General features: G+C 43.9%; 1 protein-coding gene across 1 annotated transcript in view; it reads left to right on the top strand.

Annotated features, from left to right (window-relative positions):
* Positions 1-23,451, top strand: part of TMEM233 (transmembrane protein 233) — a 37,536-nt gene extending 14,085 nt beyond the window's left edge. Inside the window, exons 2-3 of the mRNA XM_059140135.1 lie at positions 13,049-13,185; positions 21,438-23,451. Of these exons, the coding sequence (XP_058996118.1) occupies positions 13,049-13,185; positions 21,438-21,444 (144 nt within the window). The 3' untranslated portion in view covers positions 21,445-23,451. The remainder of the gene's footprint in view (positions 1-13,048; positions 13,186-21,437) is intronic.
* The last annotated feature ends 1,381 nt before the right edge of the window (positions 23,452-24,832 follow it).

Genomic DNA, 24,832 nt, shown 5'->3' with positions numbered 1-24,832 from the left:
ACATTATCTCTTGCCTGACACCACCAACTTCTCTGGCCTCCATCATTGGTCCCCTGGAATCCTTAAGGTGCAAAAGCTCTGTCACCAGGCCTTCCTTCCTTAAAAAAAAAAAAAAAGTGTACAATTCAAGTGATTTTTAGTATACTCACAAGGTTGTGCAATCATTACCAGGATTTAATTCCAATAAATTTTCATCACCCCAGAAAGAAATTCCATACCCATTAGCATTCACTTGCCATGCCTCTTCCCCCTAAGCCCTGGCAACCACTAATTGACTTTCTGTACCTATGGACTGACCTATTCTAGATGTTGTGTATAAACGGAATCATACATTCTGTGATCTTTTATGTCTGGCTTCTTTCACTTAGCATAATGTTTTCCAGGTTCAGCCTCTTTTTAAAGCGAAGTAATATTCCATTGTATGAAAAGACCCTATTTTGTTTCTCCATTAACTTGTGGATGGACACTGGGTTGATTCCATTTTTTGGCTGTATCAGGAATGTTCTGTGAATGTTCACGGACAAGTTCTTTTGTGTGTATGTTTTCACTTCTCTATACTTAGGAGTGGAACTGCTGAGTCATACCGTAACTCTATGTTAACTTTTTTAGAAACTGCCAGGCTGTTTCCAAAGCAGCTATGCTGTTTTAAGGCTTCATGCTGGAAGGCTCCAATGTCTCTACCTCTTCAATAAAACTTTTCTCTTTTTTTTTTAAAGTTTTTTAAAATTTTTATTTGTTTTAGAGAAAGGGAATGTACACGCAGGTGGGGGAGGGGGCAGAGGGAGAGGGACACGGAGACTCCCCACTGAGGGCAGAGCCTGACATGGGGCTCATCCCAAGACCCTGAGATGCTGACCTGAGCCGAAATCAAGAGTCTGACACTTAACCAACTGAGGCCCCCCACCCCAGTGCCCCTTGTCTGTCTTCTGTATTCTAGCCATCTTAGTGGGTATCTTTTGGTTTCGGTTTGCAGCTCCTTAATGACAAATGATATTGAGCATCTTTTCAAGTCCTTATTGGCCACCTGTATATCTTTTTATTTTTTATTTTTTATAGACATATATTTTTATCCCCAGGGGTACAGGTCTGTGAATCACCAGGTTTACACACTTCACAGCACTCACCATAGCACATACCCTCCCCAATGTCCATAACCCCACCCTTCTTCTCCCAACCGGCCACTTGTATATCTTGTTTGGAGAAATGTCTGTTCAGATCCTTTGCCATTTTTAATTGGGTTCTTTGTCTTTTTGTTGTTGAGTTGTAAGAGTTCTTCATATATTCTGGATAGAAGTTCCTTATTTCATATGTAAGCAGCATATTGTCTCCTCTGTAATAGGCTCTCTGGCCCTTGTTTATTTCACTTGCTTTGTGATCCTTGTTGAGGGGGTGTCCTATGTGTTTCAGAGTTTCCAATGAGAACTTCTTTTTTTTTTTTTCTTGTAGGCTTTCTCTTTCCCCCAGCAAGAATTGGCAACAGAGTCAAAGGCAGAAACTAGTGGTTTGGGCTCTGCACTCAACTCCAGTTTGAAATCCAGCTCTGCCCTTTCACCTAACTTCTCTGAGCCTTGGTTTTCCCACCTATACAATGGGAATGCTGGTGCAGATCTATCCACATTATTTTCTTTTTTCTTTAAGATTTTATTTATTTATTTATTTATTTATTTATTTGACAGAGAGAGAGAGAGAGCACAAGCAGGCAGAGAGGCAGGCAGTGAGAGAAGGGGAAGCAGGCTCCCCGCTGAGCAGAAAGTCCAATGCGGGCCTTGATCCCAGGATCCTGAGACCATGACCTGACCCAAAGGCAGAGGCTTAATCCACTGAGCCACCCAGGTGCCCCACTGCATTATTTTCAAGATTAAATGAGGTAAGGCTGGGCCCTTCACAGGCATTATCTCAATTAAGCCTCACAATCAGCCTGTGCTGTAGACATTATTATCCCCATTTTACAAATGAGGAAAACTGAGACTCGGAGCCATCCCTAGAAGGCCTTATTTTCCTTTGAGGTCAGCTACTACGGTATCAAAGATCCAAATATCTATTGTCTGCAATAAAATGAGGCATAGGACAATTCACATACCCATGGACAAGTACTGGGGGGAAGGAGCTCCATTTAAGTGAAAAATTGTCAGTGACTCTGGCTTACGAAGTGAAAGCATCTGAATTTCCTTCATGAGCACTTGACCTCAAGCCAAAAATTCCTTATTCTGGTCATTCACACAGCAAACACATGTCTGCCTAAGGTAGAAGCCCACCCTTCAGAACTCCGACACAGAAGTTAGATGACACAGTTTACCCTCTGTTCTGTCAGTACCAAAATGACTGGTTGGTCACCTTGGTCAGAACGTTAAGTTGGCCAATGGCTTCATTTTCAGTGTCTGTTTGCACTGTTTGTGCTACTGGTTTGCTTTTCTGTTGATTCAACCTCATGTAAGGGAAGTAAAGGCATACTAAGTGTCAGACCCTCCACCAGGCACTGGAAAAAGGGTGATGAGTAAAAAGAGACATGGCGCCCACCCACACGTAGCTCAATCAGGTGACGGAGTCAAACACTCAATGAGTCCATCAGCAACAGAGTAAAATGACCGAGTCGCACCAAGAGGAGACTATGAAGGAAACAGATGCAGACTGAGTCAGCACATAGGTAAGGGAACCTACTGAAGATGGGGTGACCTGAGAAGACTGCCTTGAGGAAGGAGACATGAAAGCTGAGACCAGAAGAATGAGCAGATCCTGGCCACATGAGACATCAAGGGAAGTGGGCTTCCAGCAAAGGAAATGAACAGGACAAAGATGGGGGGAACAGTTTGGAAAGAGGGAGGTGGAGCAAGGATGAAGGCTCCAAATGGGGCTGGAAAGGCAGGCAGAGGTCAGACCCTGCAGGACTTGGAAGGCCATGATTAAGAACATGCGTGTCTCTCCCAGGGCAATGGGGAGCCAAGGACAGGTTTCTAGCCAAGGTTGCTAGGGGCTCCCAGCCAAGGTCTCTAGGGCTCCCATCCCATCCCCCCACACAAGTGATTTATGTTCTCTTCTCTTATGGCATTTTCAGACAACAAGAAATTTCCAGAAAAGCTACTTCCCACTGTGGTGTCACTGGCTACTAAGGCTTCACTGCTTACCTGTCCCAGGTAACAGAAATGTGCCTTCTATGCCCTGTTAAAGGGGAAGAGGACTCTTGGTTTTTACCCAGGTCTTTTTTTCTTTTTTCTTTTTTTCTTTTAAAGATATTATTTATTTATTTGACAGAGAGAGATCACAAGTAGGCAGGGAGGCAGGCAAGGTGGGGGGCGGGGGTGAAGCAGGCTCCCCACTTAGCAGAGAACCCAATGTGGGGCTTGATCCCAGGACCCTGGGATCATGACCTGAGCTGAAGGCAGAGTCTCTAACCCACTGAGTCACCCAGGAGCCCCCCAGATCTTTTTTTTTTTTTTTTAAGATTTTATTTATTTATTTGACAGACCGAGATCACAAGCAGGCAGAGAGGCAGGCAGAGAGAGAGGAAGGGAAGCAGGCTCCCTGTTCAGCAGAGAGCCCGATGCAGGGCTTGATCCCAGGACCCTGCAATCATGACCTGAGCTGAAGGCAGAGGCTTAACCCACTGAGCCACCCAGGTGCCCCCCTTTTTTTTTTCTTAACAGTAGACATAATCATAAGGAAGAGCAATTGGGCACGGGGAATGTGGAGCACACCAAAGTGTATTTAATAGCTCATTTGTTTTCATCTTCGTCAATCAGCATATGGTATAATTAATAATAATAATAATAATAATAATAATAATATCAATGTAATAGCTAATGCTTACTGTGATATTTACCAAGCACTGCTCGAGGCATTTTACGTGTATTAACTCATTTAATGCATTATGACCAGGTAACCAAAATATAAAAACAACAACTGACTATGTCTTCCATTGTTATTATTTTGTGTTTGGCGGCTAATTTTGTTTGAGGGTAAATGTGGGATTACTGAGCACGTTTGGTGTTAGACAAGAACAATGAAAATGAACCCATTTTTGACAGGGAGATCAGGAGCACAGATTGGAGGCATATTTGCCCTATTTTTCACATAAGTGGCCCAGTTTTTATTAAATTGGAATCAAGTCAGCTATGTGAAGCTGGGTTATCAACAGTGTATTAAATCTAGCTCTTGGGGTCTTATGGACATAAAGACGTAGTTACCATAAGAGCTTTGTTGATTAACTTACTATCATTTGGTGATGTCTGTAGCCCCCTTAGAAAGCTGCCTTTGAAAGCAGACACATTATCTGCTTCTCTGTCTCTGAGTCTCAGTTTTCTCGGTGGATACAATTTTTAACCTCCATGAGGATCAGGGTGAAGATTCAGTTATATGATGGCATAAATGGTTAGTCCAGGACCTGGCACAAAGTAGGTACCTCGTGAATATTAACTATTATTTTGCCATAATTATGACTGTGACTAACATAGCCCCTGGTTTACCCCAGCCTCTTCTCATCTCTCTCTCTCTCTTCCCGCCTTCACTCCTGCGTTTCCTTCTGGGTTTTCTTAAATGCCTTCAGTAAAAAAGCTCTTTCCTACCCCCTAGAACTTTGCACATGCTGTCTTCTCTGCCAGCCTTCCTCTTCCCCGCCAGCTCTTTGCAGGCCTGACCCCTTCTCAAGTCTTCACGTGTCAGTCTGCCTACCACCACCTCACTGAGAGCTCCCTCCCTGAGCCCCATTATTCTTGCCTTAATAATGTTCTGTCATCATCTTGTTTATTAACACGTTTACTTATTTTTGGTCTTCACCAGAATGTAAGCTCCACGAGGGTGATGGAGAGCACTGTCTCGCACATAGTTGGTGGTCGACAAATAATTTTTGGATGGATGGATAGATGTCCATCTAGGATAATGGCTCCCAACTCTTCTTGAAATAATCTGGGAAGCTTCCAAAAAAGTATTGATTCAATTGGTCTTGGCGTGGGCTTGAGCACAGGAATTTGTAAAGTCCCTCCAGGTAATTCTAAGGTCAGCTGGGGCTGAGAACCACCAACCCAAGGGAATTTAAAAAAAAAAAAAAAAAAAAAGTACAACTTGGAAGAGCTGCATCTCAGGCCCGCACGTGGCAGACACTCCGTAGTGATGCAGACTCATCTGGTAACATGTGGGACATGGCAGGAGCTCTGCTCTAAGAGCAGAGGGAAAGGACAAAGTACTTCCCGTGTTTTTCTAGCTCAGGACAGTGGTGGAGTTTTATCATGTAATGTAAAGTGTCACGAATTTCTAGAATGTTGGATCCCCTCATGTTCAACTTCAGTTAACAAAATTCATGGAGTCACATGGAGTCTCTCCTTCTTGGAAATGTGGATGCCAGGAGTTGCCTGAACCCCCCAATAGGCAACCAGGAGTCGGGGCTGCATAGCCTCGTGACGCAGACTTGCTGCTCCCTGCAGCAGTTTTTGGTTTGGGTTTTTGGTTTTTTAGGGATGTTTTTGGTTTTTGTTGGTGGTGTTATTGTTGCTTAGTTGTTGGGTTTTTGTTTTTGTTTTTGTTTTGGGGGTTGGGCATAGAAACAGTCCCCCTCATTTCCGGTTCCTGACCAACATTCTTTCTGTGAGTATTTGAGTGTCATGTGTCCCTCCAGGGAGGGGATGTATAAATATGCTTGAAACAGCTTGATGCAGTGACCATGACATCGTTAGTATCCATTGCAGGAGAAAGGAATTCACCCACGTTTCTGTCAAAGTGTGACCGTCGCTGGCTCGGGGCAGCTCACCAAGACCTAGATGCTCTCCTTAGGTTCTGTGATGATTATTACCTTTTGTCACCATAAACCCATGCTTGGAGAAAAGAGAAAATACACTGCTGGGGACTCTTGGGCACCTTGAAAAATGTGTGAAGAGGCCTCATTTTTCCACATCCTGAGGAAGGTTCATGTGCCTCACAGAAAAAGAGAAAAACTGGAAGGAATCTAAGGTCCCTCTTTTTAACATACTTTGCGTGGTGAGCAGAAATGGCAACTTGCTGTCCAGCATCTTAAAATAAGGGCAGTTGGGCTGGAAAATTAGAAGGTCTATAGCTCAGAAGAAAGCTCCAGGCACCATCCAAGCACCACATCTATGAGTTAGAAGACAATGAACACAGACACAGGGGAAGGATGTGATCTGAGAGAATTTCTGTATGTAGACACTCCAATCTAGATGAGACAAAATTTTATGAGACTATATACATCCCCCCCCAAAAAAAAGAGTACATGTAAAAACTGTGAAATGTATGCCTGAGTTAATAGTGTCATATTAATGTTGGTTTCCTAGCTTTTTTTTTTTTTAAGATTTTATTTATTTATTTGACAGAGAGAAATCACAAGTAGATGGAGAGGCAGGCAGAGAGAGAGAGGGAAGTAGGCTCCCTGCTGAGCAGAGAGCCCGACGCAGGACTCGATCCCAGGACCCTGAGATCATGACCTGAGCCGAAGGCAGCGGCTTAACCCACTGAGCCACCCAGGCGCCCCGGTTTCCTAGCTTTGACAAAGTACTATGATGACATAAGGCATCATTAGGGGAAGCTTGAGGAAGTGTTTGTGAAAACTCGTGGTATTATCTCTAGTTTGCAACTTCTCATGAGCCTCAATCTATATCAAAATAGAAGCTATAATTTGGAAAGAAAATGAACTGGGAGAAACCAGGAGAAAATTTTGCAATATATGTAATAGATTAAGGTACATTATCTGCTGTGCTATTCAGTACAGTTGCCACTAGCCATAGGTGACTATGGAGTATTTGAAATGTGGGTAGTCCCACAAGTCTTAATGATATTATTTTGGACATGCTAGGTTAAATCAAATACATGTTATTAATTTCCCCTATTTTTACTTTTTTAATGTGGTGACTGGAAAATTTTAAATTACATATGTGGCTCCCATTCTATTTCTGTTGCACAGGGGTGATCTATAATATATAAGAAGTTCTCACAAATCAATAAGAAAAAGACAAACTGATCGTAAACTGGACAAACGTTAAATAATAAATTCATCAAGAAGAAACACAGTTGACCAATAAACATTCATCCATATAATAAGTATTTATTGATTTCCTATGTTTCAGGCACTGAATTAGTCACCAGAGAGAGTTTTAAACAAGCTGTTCTTAGAAAGTTTCTCTAAGAAAGCGAATGTGCGAGTAGAGGTCTCAAGCACATAAAGATAGCTCAATCTCACCACTGAATCAAAGAAATGTCATTTTGAGATTCTTTGTCACCTGTCAAAATGGCAAAAAAAAATACATTGATAACACACAGTTTTGGCAAGGATGTGGGGGGAAGGGCGCTTCAATACTATTAGTGGCAGTATAAGTCTGTCTAGCATTTTGGTGGGGCAATTAGAATAAGGATGCCTCCTGAAGCCCACTGTGTAACTGTAACAAACTTTAAATGAGTGACATGGGTAATGGTGAGGAGCAGCCATGTAAGTGACTACTACAGAGCCATTAAAAAGGAGACAACTATGCTCACAAACTGTACGCCTGAAGTTATTTGAAAACAAAAAGTTACCTAAAAACAGTAACAACAAGCACAATGACAATTGAAGATTTCCCCCCAAGGATGCAAGAATTAGGAACTCTATCAATATAACTTGTTATTTTAAATCATGCCTAAGCGGGGCATGGGGAGATGAGAAAGAGATAGATCTAGAAGCACTAGCTTGAAAAGGTACACCACCTGTAATAGAGGAAAAACATAAGTTGCAGAACATATATAATGTAATGCTATTCATATCTTTGGGATAAAGAGAAAACAAAAACTCTGAGTGTGTATGTGCACATAAAATTTATGTAAAATACTGACGTTAATTTCACTATTTATTTTTATTTTTTAATGGGGCAACTAGAAAATTTAAAATCACATACATGCCTCCCATATTACTATTGTACAACACTGATCTACAATATATAAAAAGTTCCCATAAATCAATGAGAAAAGGACAAACTAATAGAAAACTGAACAAAAAATAAATATATCAAGAAGAATTATACTTGGGGCGCCTGAGTGGCTCAGTGGGTTTAAGCCTCTGCCTCCAGCTCAGGTCATGATCTTGGGGTTCTGGGATGGAGCCCTGCATCAGGCTCTCTGCTCAGCAGGGAGCCTGCTTTCCCCTCTCTCTCTGTCTGCCTCTCTGCCTACTTGTGATCTCTATCCATCAAATAAGTAAATAAAATCTTTTTAAAAAAGAACTACATTTAACCAATAAACATTCATATACATGTATACATACTTTACCAAACTAGCTATGTGACTCTGTACAAATCACTTTAAGTTCTCTGTACCTCAATTTTCCCACCAGTAATATGGAACAAAAAAAGCATCTACCTCACACACTTATTATGAAGACTACTGAGATAATTCTTAAAAAGTATTTACCACAGTGCCTGGAACATATAAATACTCAGTAAAAGTTACCTGTTATCATTATTAATTTTGTCAAAGAAAGACTCACAGACCAAAACATTTAGAAAAGAAAAGATTTCACTTAGAATGAAATGCAAGGAAGTCCAACTTCGAAAAGACCAGCTAGCACAACACAAAGTATTTCAAGGAAACAAATGCAAAATTACCAAGGCTACCAAGATTTACAGCAGTCTGTTCATGATTTAAAAACTTAACAAAGCAAAACAGTAACTTTCTCAAGAGATTACAATAGCCACAAAGGAAGTGACCCATGTTTGGGTACCAACATTGCACAAGGCAGAGATGAGGCGGTCTTTGCCAAGATTGATGGGAAGTATTCAAGGGTTTACTATTGGAGCGACGTGGGGTCAAAAAACTGACTCTGTATTCTTGGGTTATCTCAGGGTACAAACTGCTGTTTCTTTATCTTGACCAAGATACATGATGTGCTTAGCCATAACAGAAGCAAGAGAAAGTGTCAGTTTTCCTTTCATGTTATTTGTGGGGGGAAAAAAAATCTAGAAACAAATCTACCAAGCTGCAAGTAATGGTTACCTCTGGGAAACAGGATGGGGAGAAGAGCTTACTATTTACTGGATGTTTCTGTAGCATTCGAATGCTTTATGTGTTCGCAAATTACATCTGTAATATGTAAAAGAACTAATAAGATGATCTAAGCCATCCCATTTCTCTCTGGTTCTTGCACAGCAGATGGGATAGTTTGCTTTCTAAGCTCTTCAGAGAAAGATTTATAAACTATGCGTTTTCTCTACAACCCATTTCCACCACTTCAGTCTGTAGCATCTGTCAGGAGATCCTCTGCAATTCCAATGGGGAAGGGGAAAGAATGATGCCCACCGAATGGAGGAGGGGAGCACTATCTCCCTCTCGTGTCTTCGTTAGATCTCCACCAAACCCTAAGATTCCCCAACGCCTTCAGAGTGAAATCTGGGAGTTCAAAAGTCTCCCACCCTCTTCTCTCCATATCCTTACATTTCCCCCGTAGATGCGCCCCTGGGCAGCCCCTTCTTCTGTGAGTCCAGAGGAGGAAACGGATTCCTTAGAAAACTCCCGGGTGGAGCAGAATCCACAGTGGATACCAAAAAGAACTTCCGTCTGTTTTTCAAACCAACTGAGGCTTCATTCCTAGACAACCCAGGATGTCCCGTAGGAGCCCTGGCAAAAGGGTAGTTTGCAGAGAGAAGGGTCGCATACAAGATGCCAGATGGTCAGCAAGCGATGTAGGTTGAGTAAGACTCACTCATGGCTTGGACCCAAATGCCCCTCGGCCAGGCCACCAGCAGAGCCCTGCAAAGAAGAGACTCTAGAAGCACCGATCTCCCTTGTGCTTATGGACACAGAGAGAGATGTGTCTCTCAGCATGTCACCGACTTGCTGTCCTTCCTACTCGGGAACATGAAACTGGATTTTTTCACCAAACAGCCAGGAGTTGACGATATTTGGGGAAAGGAGGGGTCTCGTTATTTTTCCACTGATCACAACAACACGAGTGGATTGCCAGGATGGAACACCTCTCAGAACTGGGTTCTCCAAAGCAGCATGTAGGGTAACAGTCACTTGAGGAGCATCTGAATCTATATCATTTTAAACTGGACTGTGAAAAATATGAAAATTAAGAAATAAGCTGGATTGTGAGCTCAGCATTCAGGGGGCTCTAAGATTCTATGCAGTGACTTTGATCTAAAACAAAGCTTCTCAAACTTGGTTCCTCAGAGATGCTGCTCCAAAAAGGGGCAGAGCCTGATCATCTCTGACTCTGGTAAATAGCCCAGATGAGTCTACCCTGAAGACCTCTCAGTGCTGGAGGAAGAGCAAGACAGACAGCGGAAATTCACGATAAAAGCTAACATTTGTTGCACATTTAGTATGGGCTGGGGCAATGCTCACTATTAACTCACTGGCTTTAACTCATAACTCGCTAACTCCTCCACTGTGAAGAAGGTGCTTACCACCGTCTCCAGTTTACAGATGAGGACACCAAGTCTTGATAAGTTGCTCTCATTCTCATAGCGGCTAACACATGGAATTTGAATTCAGCTCTTTGAGATTAGAGCCCATGCTCTGTTGCACACTTCCTTGGAATTAATCTTAAATTGGTGGGCACCCTCAGGGCATTAAATATATCTATCTGGACCAAAGGGTTTCAATCCTAAGAAGCTTAAAAAATATATACTATACAGCAACACAAGTGTCCATCGACAGATGAAGGGATAAATGTGACAGTTTACATACAGCAGAGTAAGAGTCAGCCTTAAAAAGGATGGAGATTCTGGGCGCCTGAGTGGCTCAGTGGGTTAAAGCCTCTGCCTTTGGCTCAGGTCATGATCCCAGGATCCTGGGATCGAGCCCCACATCAGGCTCTCTGCTCAGCAGGGAGCCTGCTTCTGTTCCTCTCTCTCTGCCTGCCTCTCTGCCTACTTGTGATCGCTCTGTCAAATAAATAAATAAAATCTTAAAAAAAAAAAAAAAGGAAGGAGATTCTGACCCATGCTACAACACGGATGAACCCTGAGGATATTGCTAAATGAAATAAGCCAGACACAAAAGGACAAATACTATATGATTCTTACATGCGGTACCTAGAGTGGTCCAGTCCATAAGACAGAAAATAGAATAGCAGTTGCTGGGGGCCAGAGGCTGGAAGAATGGGAAGTCAGGATTTAATGGGAACAGAGTTTCACTTTGGGAGGACAGATGGTGGGGACGGTGAACAACAACAAAGTGAACACCACTTAATGCCACTGAACTATTCACTTAAAAATAGTAAAAATGGTACATTTCATGTATATTTAACCACTTTTTTTTAAGATTTTATTTGTTTATTTGACAGACAGAGATTACAAGTAGGCAGAGAGGCAGGCAGAGAGAGAGAGAGAGGGAAGCAGGCTCCCTGCTGAGCAGAGAGCCCGATGCGGGACTCGATCCCAGGACCCTGAGATCATGACCTAAGCCAAAGGCAGCGGCTTAACCCATTGAGCCACCCAGGCGCCCACCACTCTTTTTTTTTTTTTTTAAAGAAAACTGGTATCAGGCCCCCATATCAATTAAATCAGAATCTCTCCAGGACATCTGTATTTAAAACAAACCAACACTAGCCAGATGTTTCTAATAAATACTCAGGGTTGAACACACACTCCAGAATTCAGGGCTCAGAATTCTGGAATTCTTCCTGCTAGAAGTTCTGGATGTCACTGCAGGTCCCTGCCTTCCCATTCACACCTGATACCTGAGCACAAGCCCCCTTCGCGGCCGAGACCTCCAGCTTGTTGCAAAGGTGGCCAGAATCCAAGAATTAATGGAAGGCTCTAGAAGTGGGAAGCTCAGCTGTACACTAGGTGTTTCCCTGGCTTGTAATTGTCTGCATGTGCCTAATCCTCCTTCACAGTCCTGGAAGAGGAGCAATTATTACCAACATGCTGTGATTTCAGGCTCGGGAAGAGAGGTTCCACTGAAATCTAAAATTACCCGCACTGATCAACCTCTGTCCGTAACTCATGAATACATATTTCCAGTCTTCCTTCAGCAGCACCAGAACCTCTGGGGGAGCCTTAGCAGTAGGAGTCATGATAAAGAGGGCTTATTGTAAGATTGTTCAGCTGTCCCGGCCATCCGCTCAGCAGCAAACATTCTCTGAGCACCTCCTCTTTGCCCCCAAACAAACTCACATCCAGTAGAGAAATGGGTATATTCATTCACCCCCTCAGCCAGTCCTTATTTCTGGAATTCTACAAGGTAGCAGACACTGCTCTAAGTACAAGCAACAAAGGCGATATTTAAAATATTCAACAAGTATTCAAATATTCAACAAAATATTCAATGAGGAAGGACGTTCTGCTGGGCCCAGTCATAAGCCTTAAATTGCTGGAACGGTGGGGACTCGGAGGTGGCGGACCAGGATGGCTGGGATTTGAGGAGGGGTAACTGCTATTTACCAGCCAGTATAGAAATAGTCGACTATTTTACCAGCTGGGAAAGCCATATGAATAGGTACCCACTGATAGTGTGGCTTGGGGAGAGAAGGGGACAATTCAATCAGAGACCTCATGGATTGAAGATCTAGGGCAGGAGAAGCGAACTTTTTCTGTAATGGGCCAAGTAGTAACTATTTCAGGCCTCAAGGGCCATATGGCCTCTGATGTGGCCACACAACTCTTGCAGCATGAAAGCAGCCACAGACAATAGTAAACAGATGAGTGGGGCTGTGTTCCAAACCAAGTTCATTCATAAAACAGCAGGCTGGATTTGGCCCATGGGCCAGGGTTTACAAAGCCCATTCTGCTGGATGAGATATGCACACTTGTTCGTTATACAAATATTTCTTCAAGCATCCTCTTCATGACAAATACGGCACTGGGCAGGGTATACCTTACTGAATGAAAGGTAAATGGTCCCACATAGCAATATTCTAATGGGAGAGGCCAAAGCAATCCTTTCAATGTCGTATAGTAAATACTAAGATGAAGGTAATAGAGAAATCCAGAAGGGGAAGAAGTCAACCCAGGAATCCAGGGAGGGCTTCCTGGAGGAGGTGACAACCATGTTACCTGCGCAGATCAGTCTGCGAAGCACGTGTCTTTCCCTGTGGGTCATCTGTCATCACCAGCTTTTCCTTTGTGTCTCCCAGTCTCTGAACAGCTACAACGAGGGAGACATCGAGGGATCCAAGCGGCTCGGGAGGAATGCCAAGTGGGTGGCCATCGCCTCCATCATTATCGGCCTTCTCATCATCGGTATTTCTTGCGCAGTTCATTTCACAAGGAAGTAAGTCGGCTTTTTTGAATCCCTCCCAATATAGAAGGCCTTCTCCTGAGTGCCCACAGCCATCTGTGAGGACAGGTTAGGTTATGTTCCAAGAGCAAACAATCCCAAACAAAGGAGCTTTCATTTTTATTTCACTGGTGGCACATAAGCCAGGGAGCTTTGTGGATGGTCTCTCCTCTACCCAGTCACTCAGGGTCCTGCCTATCCAAAGCCCCACTGTCCTCCAGCTGCTCTATCTAGAACCCAGATCAGTAAACTTTTTCTACAAAGGACCAAAGAGTGAATATCATTGGTGTCTATCACCATCACATGTCACTACTTAACTCTGCCCTTTCAGCACAAAAGCAGCCATAGACAGTATGCAAATGAATGAGTACGGCTATGTTCAATAAAGTTTTATTTACAGATATCTAGCCCAGGGGCCACAGTTTTCCAACCTCTGAGAGAGGAGCGAGGAGGACCAGTGAAACCCACTTGGATTTGCAATGCCTCGGCCCTGGAGTGACAAATGTCCCTTGGGCTCACAATGTATTAGCTAAAACGAGTCACACAGTTCCACCTCTTCATGAGACAGAGGGAAATGTGGGGGAATCAATGGAATATTAGGATTTTTGCTTGCTCTGCCTTGCCATCCGATCCGCTAAATGATTTCATGATTTAGACTACCAGTTCTGCGTCAGGGTAGAAGGGTGGCCACATATTTTTGGTATGGCCAACATGCTCTCATCTCATAAAGAGGCGGCTGCCATTGCTATCTCTCTCCCGATTTGGACGAATTTATCCTCATTTCTCAAGCCAGCTGAGATGGGTTGAATCTGCTACAATCACTGACACTTCCCATTGGAGGCTTGACAGAGGGCAAGGTCATGTGACAGATGACCAAGGCCCAGAAACGACAAGCCCAGATCCATCTCTGTCTCACTGTGTCCCTCCTGGCAGGGAAGATAAGGATTCTGAGACGTTCTTTAGCTCTTCAGCCAGAGCAACACAGTGAGCTGCACACCATTTCCCTCAAGCTGAGAAGGTCAGCCCCTTTGGCTTAGTTTCAAGAAAGGCTCACATGGTGGGCAAGGGAGGAAGGGGACACCCGTGAGCCTGCCAGATGGGCCAAGGCAACCTGGGCAGCCAAGAGGGTAGTGCAATGTCACAGGAGCTCAACTTCCTATCAGACAAGCCAGACCCGGCGGCAATTGGGACAGCTGGATGGGGCGCAGATAGGAAGACAAAAGTGTCACAGAGGAAAAAATAGATGTTTTAGACCAAAGAGAGAAGAAAAGGACAGTGGAACTTCAAGAGAAGCACAAGGTATCTCGCCTACAAGACGGAAAATGGACGATGCTGGCCTATGAAGATGGTCAGAGAGCAGATATGCACACACTCAACTTCATTCTTTAAGGAAGGCATCGCGTGCTTGTGTGTGAGCACGGGGCTGTGGAGTGCGGAGCTCAAGGTGTTATAGGTATTATAATGCAGGTTTAGTACCAGAAGTCCTGGGTTTCCCCCTCTGCCACTTACTGACGGTGAGACTCTCAGCCAAGTGCTAAACTTCCATTTCTTCTTCTGTAAAATGGGGATTATAGTAGTATCCTTTGAACAAAGCGATCGTGAAGGTTCGTTAGATGACCAGCACACATACAGCACAGTGTCTGTTCCTTAGTTAGTTCCCCAAAAAGGTAAACCATTTACTAATGCTATTATTACTACTGTTACCAGTTATCAACCTGGCTGGGGGAGGACCTCAGAATTTAAGATGCTACCAAACAGAGTTCAAGGCTTTGTTAAAGCCTTGAGCTCAACAACTGCTCATGAGCTCAGTTCAAAGGATGGTGTTCCAGGGGAACGAGGCCAAGTCTTGGCCTAACTCCCAGGGACTTGGGAAGATACATACTGGCCAGATCAGTGTTGAGCTGGGTTCTAATAATAGTAGCTGACACTGACACAGAATTTAGCCCAGGCCAGCTACTGTCTGAGCTCTTAGGTGAGTTAATCCCCACTGGATCCCCACAGCAACCCCATGAGATGGGTATTGTGGGTATTATGCTCACTTTGCAGATAAGGAAAATGAGACATGCTTGATGTCTCACACCTTACACCTGGTTAGCGATAATGGCAGGGTTGAACCTGGGATAATCTGGCTCCAAGAGCTGTTTAAGCTCTTGTTTAAGCTGTGTTCTTTACCACAATGCCACACTGCCTCTAGGCCAATAATTAGTGTCCGTAACAAAAATCAGTGGATAGTACTCGCCTTGTAGCTAGCTCCAGAACTGATTTATACGGGGGGGGGGGGGGGGGGGGCGGGGGGGGGGTATGGGGAAGCTTCAACTTGAAAAATAACAAATGTGTGATAAGACAGCACCAAGGGTGGGCGCCTGGGTGGCTCAGTGGGTTAAAGCCTCTGCCTTTGGCTCAAGTCATGAGCCCAGGGTCCTGGGATCAAGTCCTGCATCGGGCTCTCTGCTCAGTGGGGAGCCTGCTTTCCCCTCTTTCTCTGCCTGCCTCTCTGCCTACTTGTGATCTCTGTCAAATAAATAAATAAAATCTTTAAAAAAAAAAAAAAAGGCAGCACCAAGGGTAATAAAATCAAAACACTGCAGGAGGTACACAAGAAACATACATGAATGGAGTGGCCTGATTGTGGAGCTATAGGGAGTGGTGGGGACTGTGGTGTTCCAGAGCATGGTTCAGCTGATTGTGACCACTTAGAATGCAGACCCCAGGAAGCCCATTTTTAAAAAAAAAAAAAAACACTGGAAAGGTTTTTCATCTCAGATCTCCTGGGTTTTGGATCTTGGCAACCAATTCACAGCATTTAAGCATAGGATGAGGGTCAAAAACAAAACAAAAGGAAAAAAATTACAAAACCACATTCCAGCCTGGACATTATCTACTTTGCAGTCTCTGGCAGGCAATGTGGCTTTCAGAGATCAGTATGTCCATTAGATACCATCCAAGAAGTTTCACAAGGGACCCAGAAGTCCTCATATGTGGGGACTTTCTCCATTCTTAATATCATTGTTTCCATCTGGAGACCAAGCATCAATGTGGATAAGCTTGGGACTGAGGTTCTCCTAACAATTGTAAATGATGGAGAGGAAGTCGCCCCTTCCATCCCTTCTTGCTAAGAAGCAGTGTTTCACAGCAGTTAGAGCCTGGCCCTCATCTCTGGCTTCATCAGAATTCAAATCCTAGTCCCACCACACAGATCACCCTGGCAAGTTACTAAACTCTTGTCAGCCTCAGTTTCCATATCTGTAAAGTGAAGCTAGAATTACTTCCTCACCTGTATGGTTGGTTCTTTTAGATACCCTTCTCTCTCTGTTATCCAAGAAAACGAAAATGTTTTCCAGAGTTAGAATCCCATGGAGAATCTCAAATTTAAAGGCTTTGTCGTGTGTGTGTGTGTAAGAGAGAGCAAGAAACTAGCCCTCAGAGAATGAAATCAATTCTATCTTCTTAAGACCAATAACAGGCGAATTTCTCAGTAATCCTTTGAAATAAAATTTCCCAACCCTGGGAGGAACTGAGCAGCAATGTGGAATTACTATGGCAGAGGTTCCCAAACTTTGAGCTGCATGCAAGTTACCCGGGGAGATTTAAAAGAAGTGGACACCAGGGCCCCATCTCAAAGTACTGAAAGTCATTAAATCAGCAGTGAGCCCCAAGAATCTGCATTTGCCAGCTCCCCATTCCCTGGGGAACGGGTTTGGATGCAGGAGGTCCCCACCATACTCTCACCAACCTCCTCCCTCCTGAACGCAAAAGGAAGAATGTGCTAACAGCAAATAGCCTTTAACAGAGGGACCAGTCTTCATTTCCATCAGCAAATTCATCACCCAAAAGGTGTTATGTCTCACTCATTGCCAGGGAAGGGAGTCAAATTATGGCCAAGGAGTGGGACATACCCACGGAAAGGCTCTTTTGCAACAATCCTCAAGGCAGTCAAGGTTTCCGCTGAGGGGATCTGGGGAAGTCTGGTGTTAGAGGAGCCCAAGCCCAGATTTGAGGCAAAAAGCTTTGAGTAGGTAACTTTTCTGAATTTCACTCAAAAGAATTAAGTAAACACTGGCCTTTTAAAAACTATGAGGTCCTGCCTTTATTTTATTTTTTTTAAGATTTTATTTCTTTATTTGACAGAGAGAGAGATCACAAGTAGGCAGAGAGGCAGGCGGGTGGGGGAGCAGGCGTCCTGCTGAGCAGGAGCCTGATGCAGGGCTCGATTCCAGGACCCTGGGATCATGACCTGAGCCGAAGGCAGAGGCTTTAACCCACTGCACCACCCACGCGCCCCGAGGTCCTGCATTTAAAAAAAAAAAAAAAAAATTTCTTTATCCTAATCAACAACACTGTAACTAATCCCAAAGTCCCTGCCTTTCAAAAAAAATTTCTCTGTATCCTTATCAAGAGAACTGCAACCCATCTCTTCTCCCCCAGATGATGGAAATTCCAGGTGGACAGACTGGGATCATCTTTACCCAAACTCAGAAAAAAGTCTCATTCATCCTAATTTCACAGGATATCTCTGCAAGCCATGTGGCGGTTGGAGCAAAGAAAAATAGAGTGTCGTGACATGAAATCCACAAGGACTTGGAATCATTGACCCTAAAACATTCAACAGCTTGGGATAGGAAGCAGTGCTCTCAGAAGAGAAGCATTCTGGTGCCGACTGAAGCAGAAATCTGCAGGCTCTCAAAGCCAGAAAATTCCCTATTCTCCAGCTGCTAGGGAAAGAGGAGAAATGAATCGCACGGAGCCCAAACATTTAAATATTGCTGTGCTCTCTCTATTGATCGAATCATTCAAGTTCCCTGCCTAAATCAACCTGTCTATAGGCTTTCACTTTCTGCTGGTGTCTTGAGGATTCAAGCAAAGTGAGGTTGTTCCCATCGTGTTTCCCAAAGACTTGGAAACATCTATGACAGATTTAACTGGGATATTTGTAAAAAATGCAGATTCCTGGTCTCCAATCCAGACACCAAGTAGACCTGAAACTCCCCTCCCAAATAGTTTTAGGTATTCTGAACTTCTATAGCCATTCTTCTAGGGCCTCGCATATAATGGAGAACATTTTTGCCTGTGTGAACATATGTCACAAAACAGGACTTTTTTACATCCTTAAGCCTGGTAGAAGCTTCAGACCCTGCTGCTTCCTCCCCACTCCCTAGAAACTTTACATGACTCCCAGATTTGTTCTTCCCTCTCTTCTCATGATCAAGCTTATGGTCACATATCTGATGCCTTATAGAATTCTGTGGGACTTCCTTAGCAGCAAAAACAGTTGACCATGATAAAGCTTGGATATAAGGTAGACGAGTGTTGCCCACCACAAATATGACAGTTGACATTCAGGGCACTTTTATCTTACTCAGGGGAGTGAGGTTCAAATGTCGGGACATCATAGGAACTTGGAGGATCATCAAAATTCATCTTGGAATCATCCCTAGTGGGATGCCCTCTTAAGAGATTCACACCCTGTATCCTGGTCAGCCCAATACAGCCAATGTTCCCACCAGTGTTGGAAGAGACGGCATCCCTTGGGTTGAGCATGGGCTCAAACAGCTGGCTGTTTAGGGGTCATGGCATATGTTCAACACTGGAACCAGGCTCTAAGCTCACACAGAAGAAATAGGAATCAAATGCCCATCTGTGCTCGTGAGCACTGACCCTGGTGATGGCCAGAATCTTCAGCTCCATTTTCTTTTGGAGAAACATGAATGGTCCTTTCACCATACGTTAAATGCATATACAATGCAACTCCGCTGAACTTATACCTCTGGATGGCCTTGTAGGTCTCTAAATAGCCAAGCATACACTTACCATGTATTAAAAATGCTTGTCTGTCATTCTTAGCAATGAAAGCCTTCGTGCTCCAAAGTTTCCATTAAAGAAAAATGTGACCTCCTAACTGGATTAAGGATCCCATGGCAGTCCCCCATTAGCCCACATAAAGTTAGCAGATGTTAACCCATTATGCACTGGTAAAGCTTAGGTCTTACAAACAAACTGGCATAAGTCCTTTGCTGGCCACAAAATATCCTTCAGTTGCATTAGGATTGGAAGCAAGCATATGCATCAAGGTGGGCAAGAAGCTGACCTTTTTGCAAAAACGTAAAAGCAAATCTATCTTCTTTCCTACATGATGGGTTGGAGTATAAAACTTCCTGCATAGTTGTGTCTTCAGATAATTCTTTGATCTCATGATGAAAAATGGAGAACATTACCTACTTCCAGAAGTCACACCTAAGTCATCATCAACAATGGAAAGATTTTGGCTTTGAAAAGGTTATAAACTGGTGGACTCTGGCAAAGAAATCAAAATAACCATGAAAAAGATGTTTGACCTTCCCAGTAACCAGAACAATACAAGTAAAAGTGACAATGATACACTTCTTTTTTTTTTTTTTTTTTTTTTTGGTCTGCCAGATTGAAACAATTAAAAAGATGGATAACATCAAGGTTAGCAAGAGTGTGCAGAATTAGATACAACACTCTTGGCAGAAGAGTAAACTGGGACAGTGTTTGGGAGGTCAAGTTGGATACGTGTATTAAACTTTAAAATCCATCAGCCACCCACTCAGCAATTCTACTTCTGGATATCCTCCCTAAATACAAGTGCACAAAAAGGATGTAGAACAGTGGCTCTCTTCCCTAGCTACACATTAGAATCGCCTGGGGAGCTTTAATGAACAAACAAAAAACAAAACAAAACAAAACAAGAAACAATGTCCAGGGCCCACCCTGAATCAGTTAAATCAGAATCTCCAGTGATAGGGCCGGGCATTGGTAGGTTTTAGGGCTCTCCAGAGGATTCTAATGCAGACAGGGTAGAGGACCAAAAATGTACAGGAAAGTTCATTGCAGCTCTGTTTGCAATAGGGGAAACCATGAAACCATCAATGGCCATTGATGGGGAAATGATTAAATCCACAGTGGTTTATTCATAGGATGGAATGCCACACTGCAGCTTACACATGGATAATCTCCCATACTATGGCTTATGAGGCCCCACATGATCTGGCTGCTGCCTCTCTGTCTTCATCTCCCAGCACACTGCCTCTCCCTCCCCTACTTCAGCTACACTGAGTCTGCTCCTGCCACAGGGCCTTTGCACTTTCTGGTTCCTCTACCTAGAATGTCCTTCCTCCTAATATCCACATGGCTTGTTCCCATCTTTCCTTGAGATGCTTGCCCCTTTGTTAGCAGAGAGGCTACCGCTGACCATCTTCTCTAAAATAGCACCCACAGCCCCGCCCTCCTTCCCCTGGTCCCCTTATCCCAACTTTACTTTTCTTCCTAGTACTTACCACTCCAGGAGAAACCAAATATATAATATAAATTATACATAATTTCTATAATATACTGATATATAATTATCCATTTTATATATTAACATACACATAATCATATATACTTTTATGGTCTCTCTCACCCTACTGGAATGAAAACCAAAAACACTTTCATTGCTGTCACTGTCCATAATAATAGAGCATAAAGCCTCAGGATGTTCACTTTGAAGCTAATCTGTCGGGTTTTAAATGCAGGTCCCACCTCTAAGTAGATGTGTGCTCTTGGGCACGTTTTTTTAACCAGTCTGTGCCTTAGTTTTCTCATCCATAAAGTGGGGATAAAACAGTACCTAGCCCGCAGAACTGTGAAGATTAAATTGTGCCTGACACAGTGCCTGGCACGTGGTACTCACCATGTAATTGTGGGACACCTGTCCTCACCAGCATCTAGAACACTGCCTGCCATGTAAATATTTATTGAATAAATTAATGCATGAATATATATATCATATGTATGTTACATAACATACATGACACATACATACAGTATACGGGCATAACATTATCCCATTTAGATAAACGCATACAAGATGAATTTCTGAGTGCACACTTATGGATTTAAGTGCAGAAAAAAACACCTGGAGGGTGTACACCAAATCCTAACGGTGCTACTAGCCCGAGGAGGAGAATGGGGTTCAGAAACGCTCACGAAGCATTTTGTTGCATCTGTACCATTTGTGGGTTTGGTTTTTTTTTTGTTGTTTTTTTTTTTTTTGCATGCACCAAGTGTAAAAGTAAATACGTTTCCAGATAACGATGTTTCTCAAAAGGAAGCCAGTGCTTAGACTCAAAAACACAGATGTGCCGGACTTCTCCTAGAGAGAATGGAAGCCCTTGGGCCAAGAAGGCTTGGGCCTGTGCACGTGCTCTCTCTCTCTCTCTTTCTCACTATCTGTTTGTCCCACACAGAGCCTGAGAAGTCAGCAGTCTACTGCGAGCACGGAGGACAGACCTCATCCACACACACACCCACAGGAGTTTCCAAGGAATGGACCCTTGACTTCAAGACTGTGAGATCTCCTCCTCCAGCAATTTCCAGAGGCAGGTCCCTGGCAAATGAACTTTGAAAAAAAGAAAAAGAAAAAGGAAAAAATCTCCAAAATGAAGGAAAACCAAGTAGTACTGCTAGAACAGCCAGTCATTGATTAGAAAAAGAAAAGAAAAACTCAAGTCTCACTCTCTGAGTTTAGTGAAAGCCTCTGTGTCCATTCCTCTCTGCAGAGATGAGCCTCGGGAAATCTCAGTATTCTAATGGGGGGGGGGGGCACAGGGGGTCCAGATCTGGCGGGAGGCAGGAGGTCCTAGGAAGAACAACGGGTACCGGTGTCTGCGAAGTCGGGCACAAACACTTGCAGCATGTTTCAAGTTGTCCGACAGAGTGGAATCTGTGCTTTTGTTTTTCCTTTTATTTTTGCCTGTTGGATCTAGTGGGTCCTCCTCCCCATCAGCTGCTCCCCGCCACAACCCCCAGAGTTCAATCGCTCCCCAAAGAAACCAAGGAAAGGGCTTTTTGGCCTTTTGTCCTGACCTCGATCTTCCTACAGTCCCCTCCCTTGCTTGCATCCACCTCTGTTCCCTCACTTCACTTAAAGATTCTGTGAATGTACTTCATGGTCAATTCTAGGTATAGGAAAACCTTTCCCTTTCCCAGTTTTGGGAATAAACTGGCTGTGTTTTAGGAATGTGCTTTTTTCAATCTCTTTCTCTCTCTCTCTCTTTTTAACAAGTCTCAAACACGATCTTTGATTTTCCCGGATGCCAACCTGGAAATGCCATGCACTGTATTTCCTTTTTGTCAAAGGTAACCCCTTCAGGTGTGATCGTACTGGTTTAATGATGCCATTATTCTGCCCGCCAAAACACGCCAACCCAGAGTTTCACAGAACGCAAGGCATATAGCTAGTGGTACTCAAGATAATTTTCAAGACAGTTCTAAGACCCAACATTAAGTGATACCAATTGCAAAGTATGTTTCCCCTTTCCTAGTCTTGTCCAATGCTGATTACACCAAAGAGAAAACTTCCATTTAGTGCTCGTGGGTCCTCAACACCTTTCCATGACTTTAGCTCTTTTCCCTTCTTCATAAAGAAAGAGCAGGCCTCAGGTTCAAAGTCGAGATAGAACTTAAGAACATAGTCGTGTTTTCGTTGTATTTCTTTTATTAATCGCCTTCTATTTACCGTTTCCCCATAGGGATGGGATCTGTTGTTTCTGTTCAAATACACTTACTTAAGGAAAATAAGTGTACTCAAAGAATATATCAAGGAGTTAACACAACGGGTGATATGTATACATGGCAAAAATAACTTCAAGAACTCATATAGAAACACAGTGGTAATGAACTTTCCTAAGCAAGAAAATGGCAGCTTATTCTAAGGAATAAACAGAGGCTGAGAAAACACTTGCATCTCGATGCCTTTTTGCCACTAACTTGCTATGTAAGCTGATTTTAGGCAAGTTTCTTAGCCTCTCTGTGCCTCGAGTTTCTTCACCTGGAAATGGACATAAAAACACCTGCCTACATACCTCAGAGCGTTGTTACGAGAATGAATCATCGTCATCGATGGGAATGCCCCTGGAGGGAGATTCTAAGTGCTATCCAAATACAAAGCATTGTTCTTAGATTACTATAAATCTCAGGCTGTTTGTTAAAACCCTGGACCCTAGCAAAACAATCAACGTTGATGGATGTCAGATACCGTCTGTCCCTTCACCTGGATGTCTGCCATGAGCCAGCACTTGTCCCAGGAGGAAATGGAATCAGGGCCATGAATCTCTCAGCACGCAGGGACCCCAGCCTCATTCCAGTGTATTGGGTCCTGATTTGTTTCAGACACCTCGGTTCTTGTCTGTTTGTGTTTGGGTCCCTGATCTTTTACCCAACTCAAATGAGAAGCGTTGCTGAGAGGCAGAATAAAAATGGTTTTAAGTAAGTCTGTTTACCATGGTGTGTAAGTTGTGTTTTCTTGGTGCTCCCAACCTTCTAGAGATTCCCATAACCACAGTGGGCTCCCTGTAGGAAGGAACACAGAGAAGCTGGGGGTGGGGCTGGAGAACAGTTGACTCAGAAATGCCCTCCCAGGAGGCACTGAAACTGTTCCTTCCACTTAAGTCACTAAAGGAGTTCCCTGGGACCCACAGGGGCCTGATTTTTGCTGGGCCCTCAGAACCCGGCAGAGAGCTTTCATACTGATAAAATAAGGTGAAGGTCTTCTCCAGGGCTTCCTGCAAGGGTGAGATCATCCCTGCACCACTCCAAAAAGTAGTGAGAAAAAAGACTGACCAAGGGCAGGGGACACGTTCAGCAGCCATGACCACCCCCCTCTCCCCCTCAAAAAAAGGCTAGACCAAAAAGTAGAGTTTACTGGTTCCTCTAACTGAAAATTCCAGAAATAACTTCAGGCATGGCTGGATCTCGGCACTCCGCATTAAGAAATTCTCCCTACCTATTTCTCATCTTCAACTTCCTGAGTTCATTTTGGTTTCGTGGTGGCTGTAACGGCTGCCAGCAGCTTCCAGCTTCTCCCACCAGCTCAGCAATGTGAGCTGTCTTTCCCCTAAGAGCTACGGGGGCGGGGGGCAGGTATGATGCGAAATAATGCAAAATTGATTCAGAATGAGAACCAGTCCATCGGTACGGATACTAGCCATCAACAAACAGGTGTGGCCACCCTTTCAACACAAACAGAATCCGTGACCAAGGGAGTGTGGCACTTTCACTGGCCTGGCCCGGCTTGTGACTCAGCTAGTACAACCAATGGTGAGGTCAGCTCTGCCCAAACTTTATGGATTGAGTGGGGAGGATGGTTTCCCAAAGGAAACCCAAAGTGCTTTTACCAGAAGAAGGAGAGACAGAAGCTGAGCAGAAGAAACACCGCTGTCTGCATTCGGCATGATGCTTCTTACAGACCTGCCCCAAACAAGGGCAGAAGCAATAGAAAGTCATTTCGAAATGTTTCCCCAGTCTGTTGTCTCATCCACTCCCTCGCCTGATCGTTATTTACAGAGCACCTGTTCACCCATGGGCCAGGCTTTGGAGATTCCAGTAGGATCCAGAGAGACCCTGTGAGGAGCAGACACATCGCGTCAACAATGCGGAGAAAACGTGAGAATGCTAAGACAGGCATGAACAGGGTTCCACAGTCACTTTGCAGGACGTGTCACTGGCTGCATCCAAGGCGAGCGGGAGCCTCAGGAAACAAATGTCCCTTTTCCACGGCTCTGTGTCTTGCTCAGGCTGATACGGCTACAGTCCTTGAAGTTGCCCTATGTTTACCCAAGAGTTATGGGCAGAAGCAGATGCA

The sequence above is a fragment of the Mustela lutreola genome, chromosome 11 (genome assembly GCF_030435805.1).
Source record: "Mustela lutreola isolate mMusLut2 chromosome 11, mMusLut2.pri, whole genome shotgun sequence".
Classification (NCBI taxonomy): domain Eukaryota; kingdom Metazoa; phylum Chordata; class Mammalia; order Carnivora; family Mustelidae; genus Mustela; species Mustela lutreola.
The sequence above is the reverse complement of the archived record's forward strand: the minus strand, read 5'-3'. Positions and strand labels throughout refer to the sequence as shown.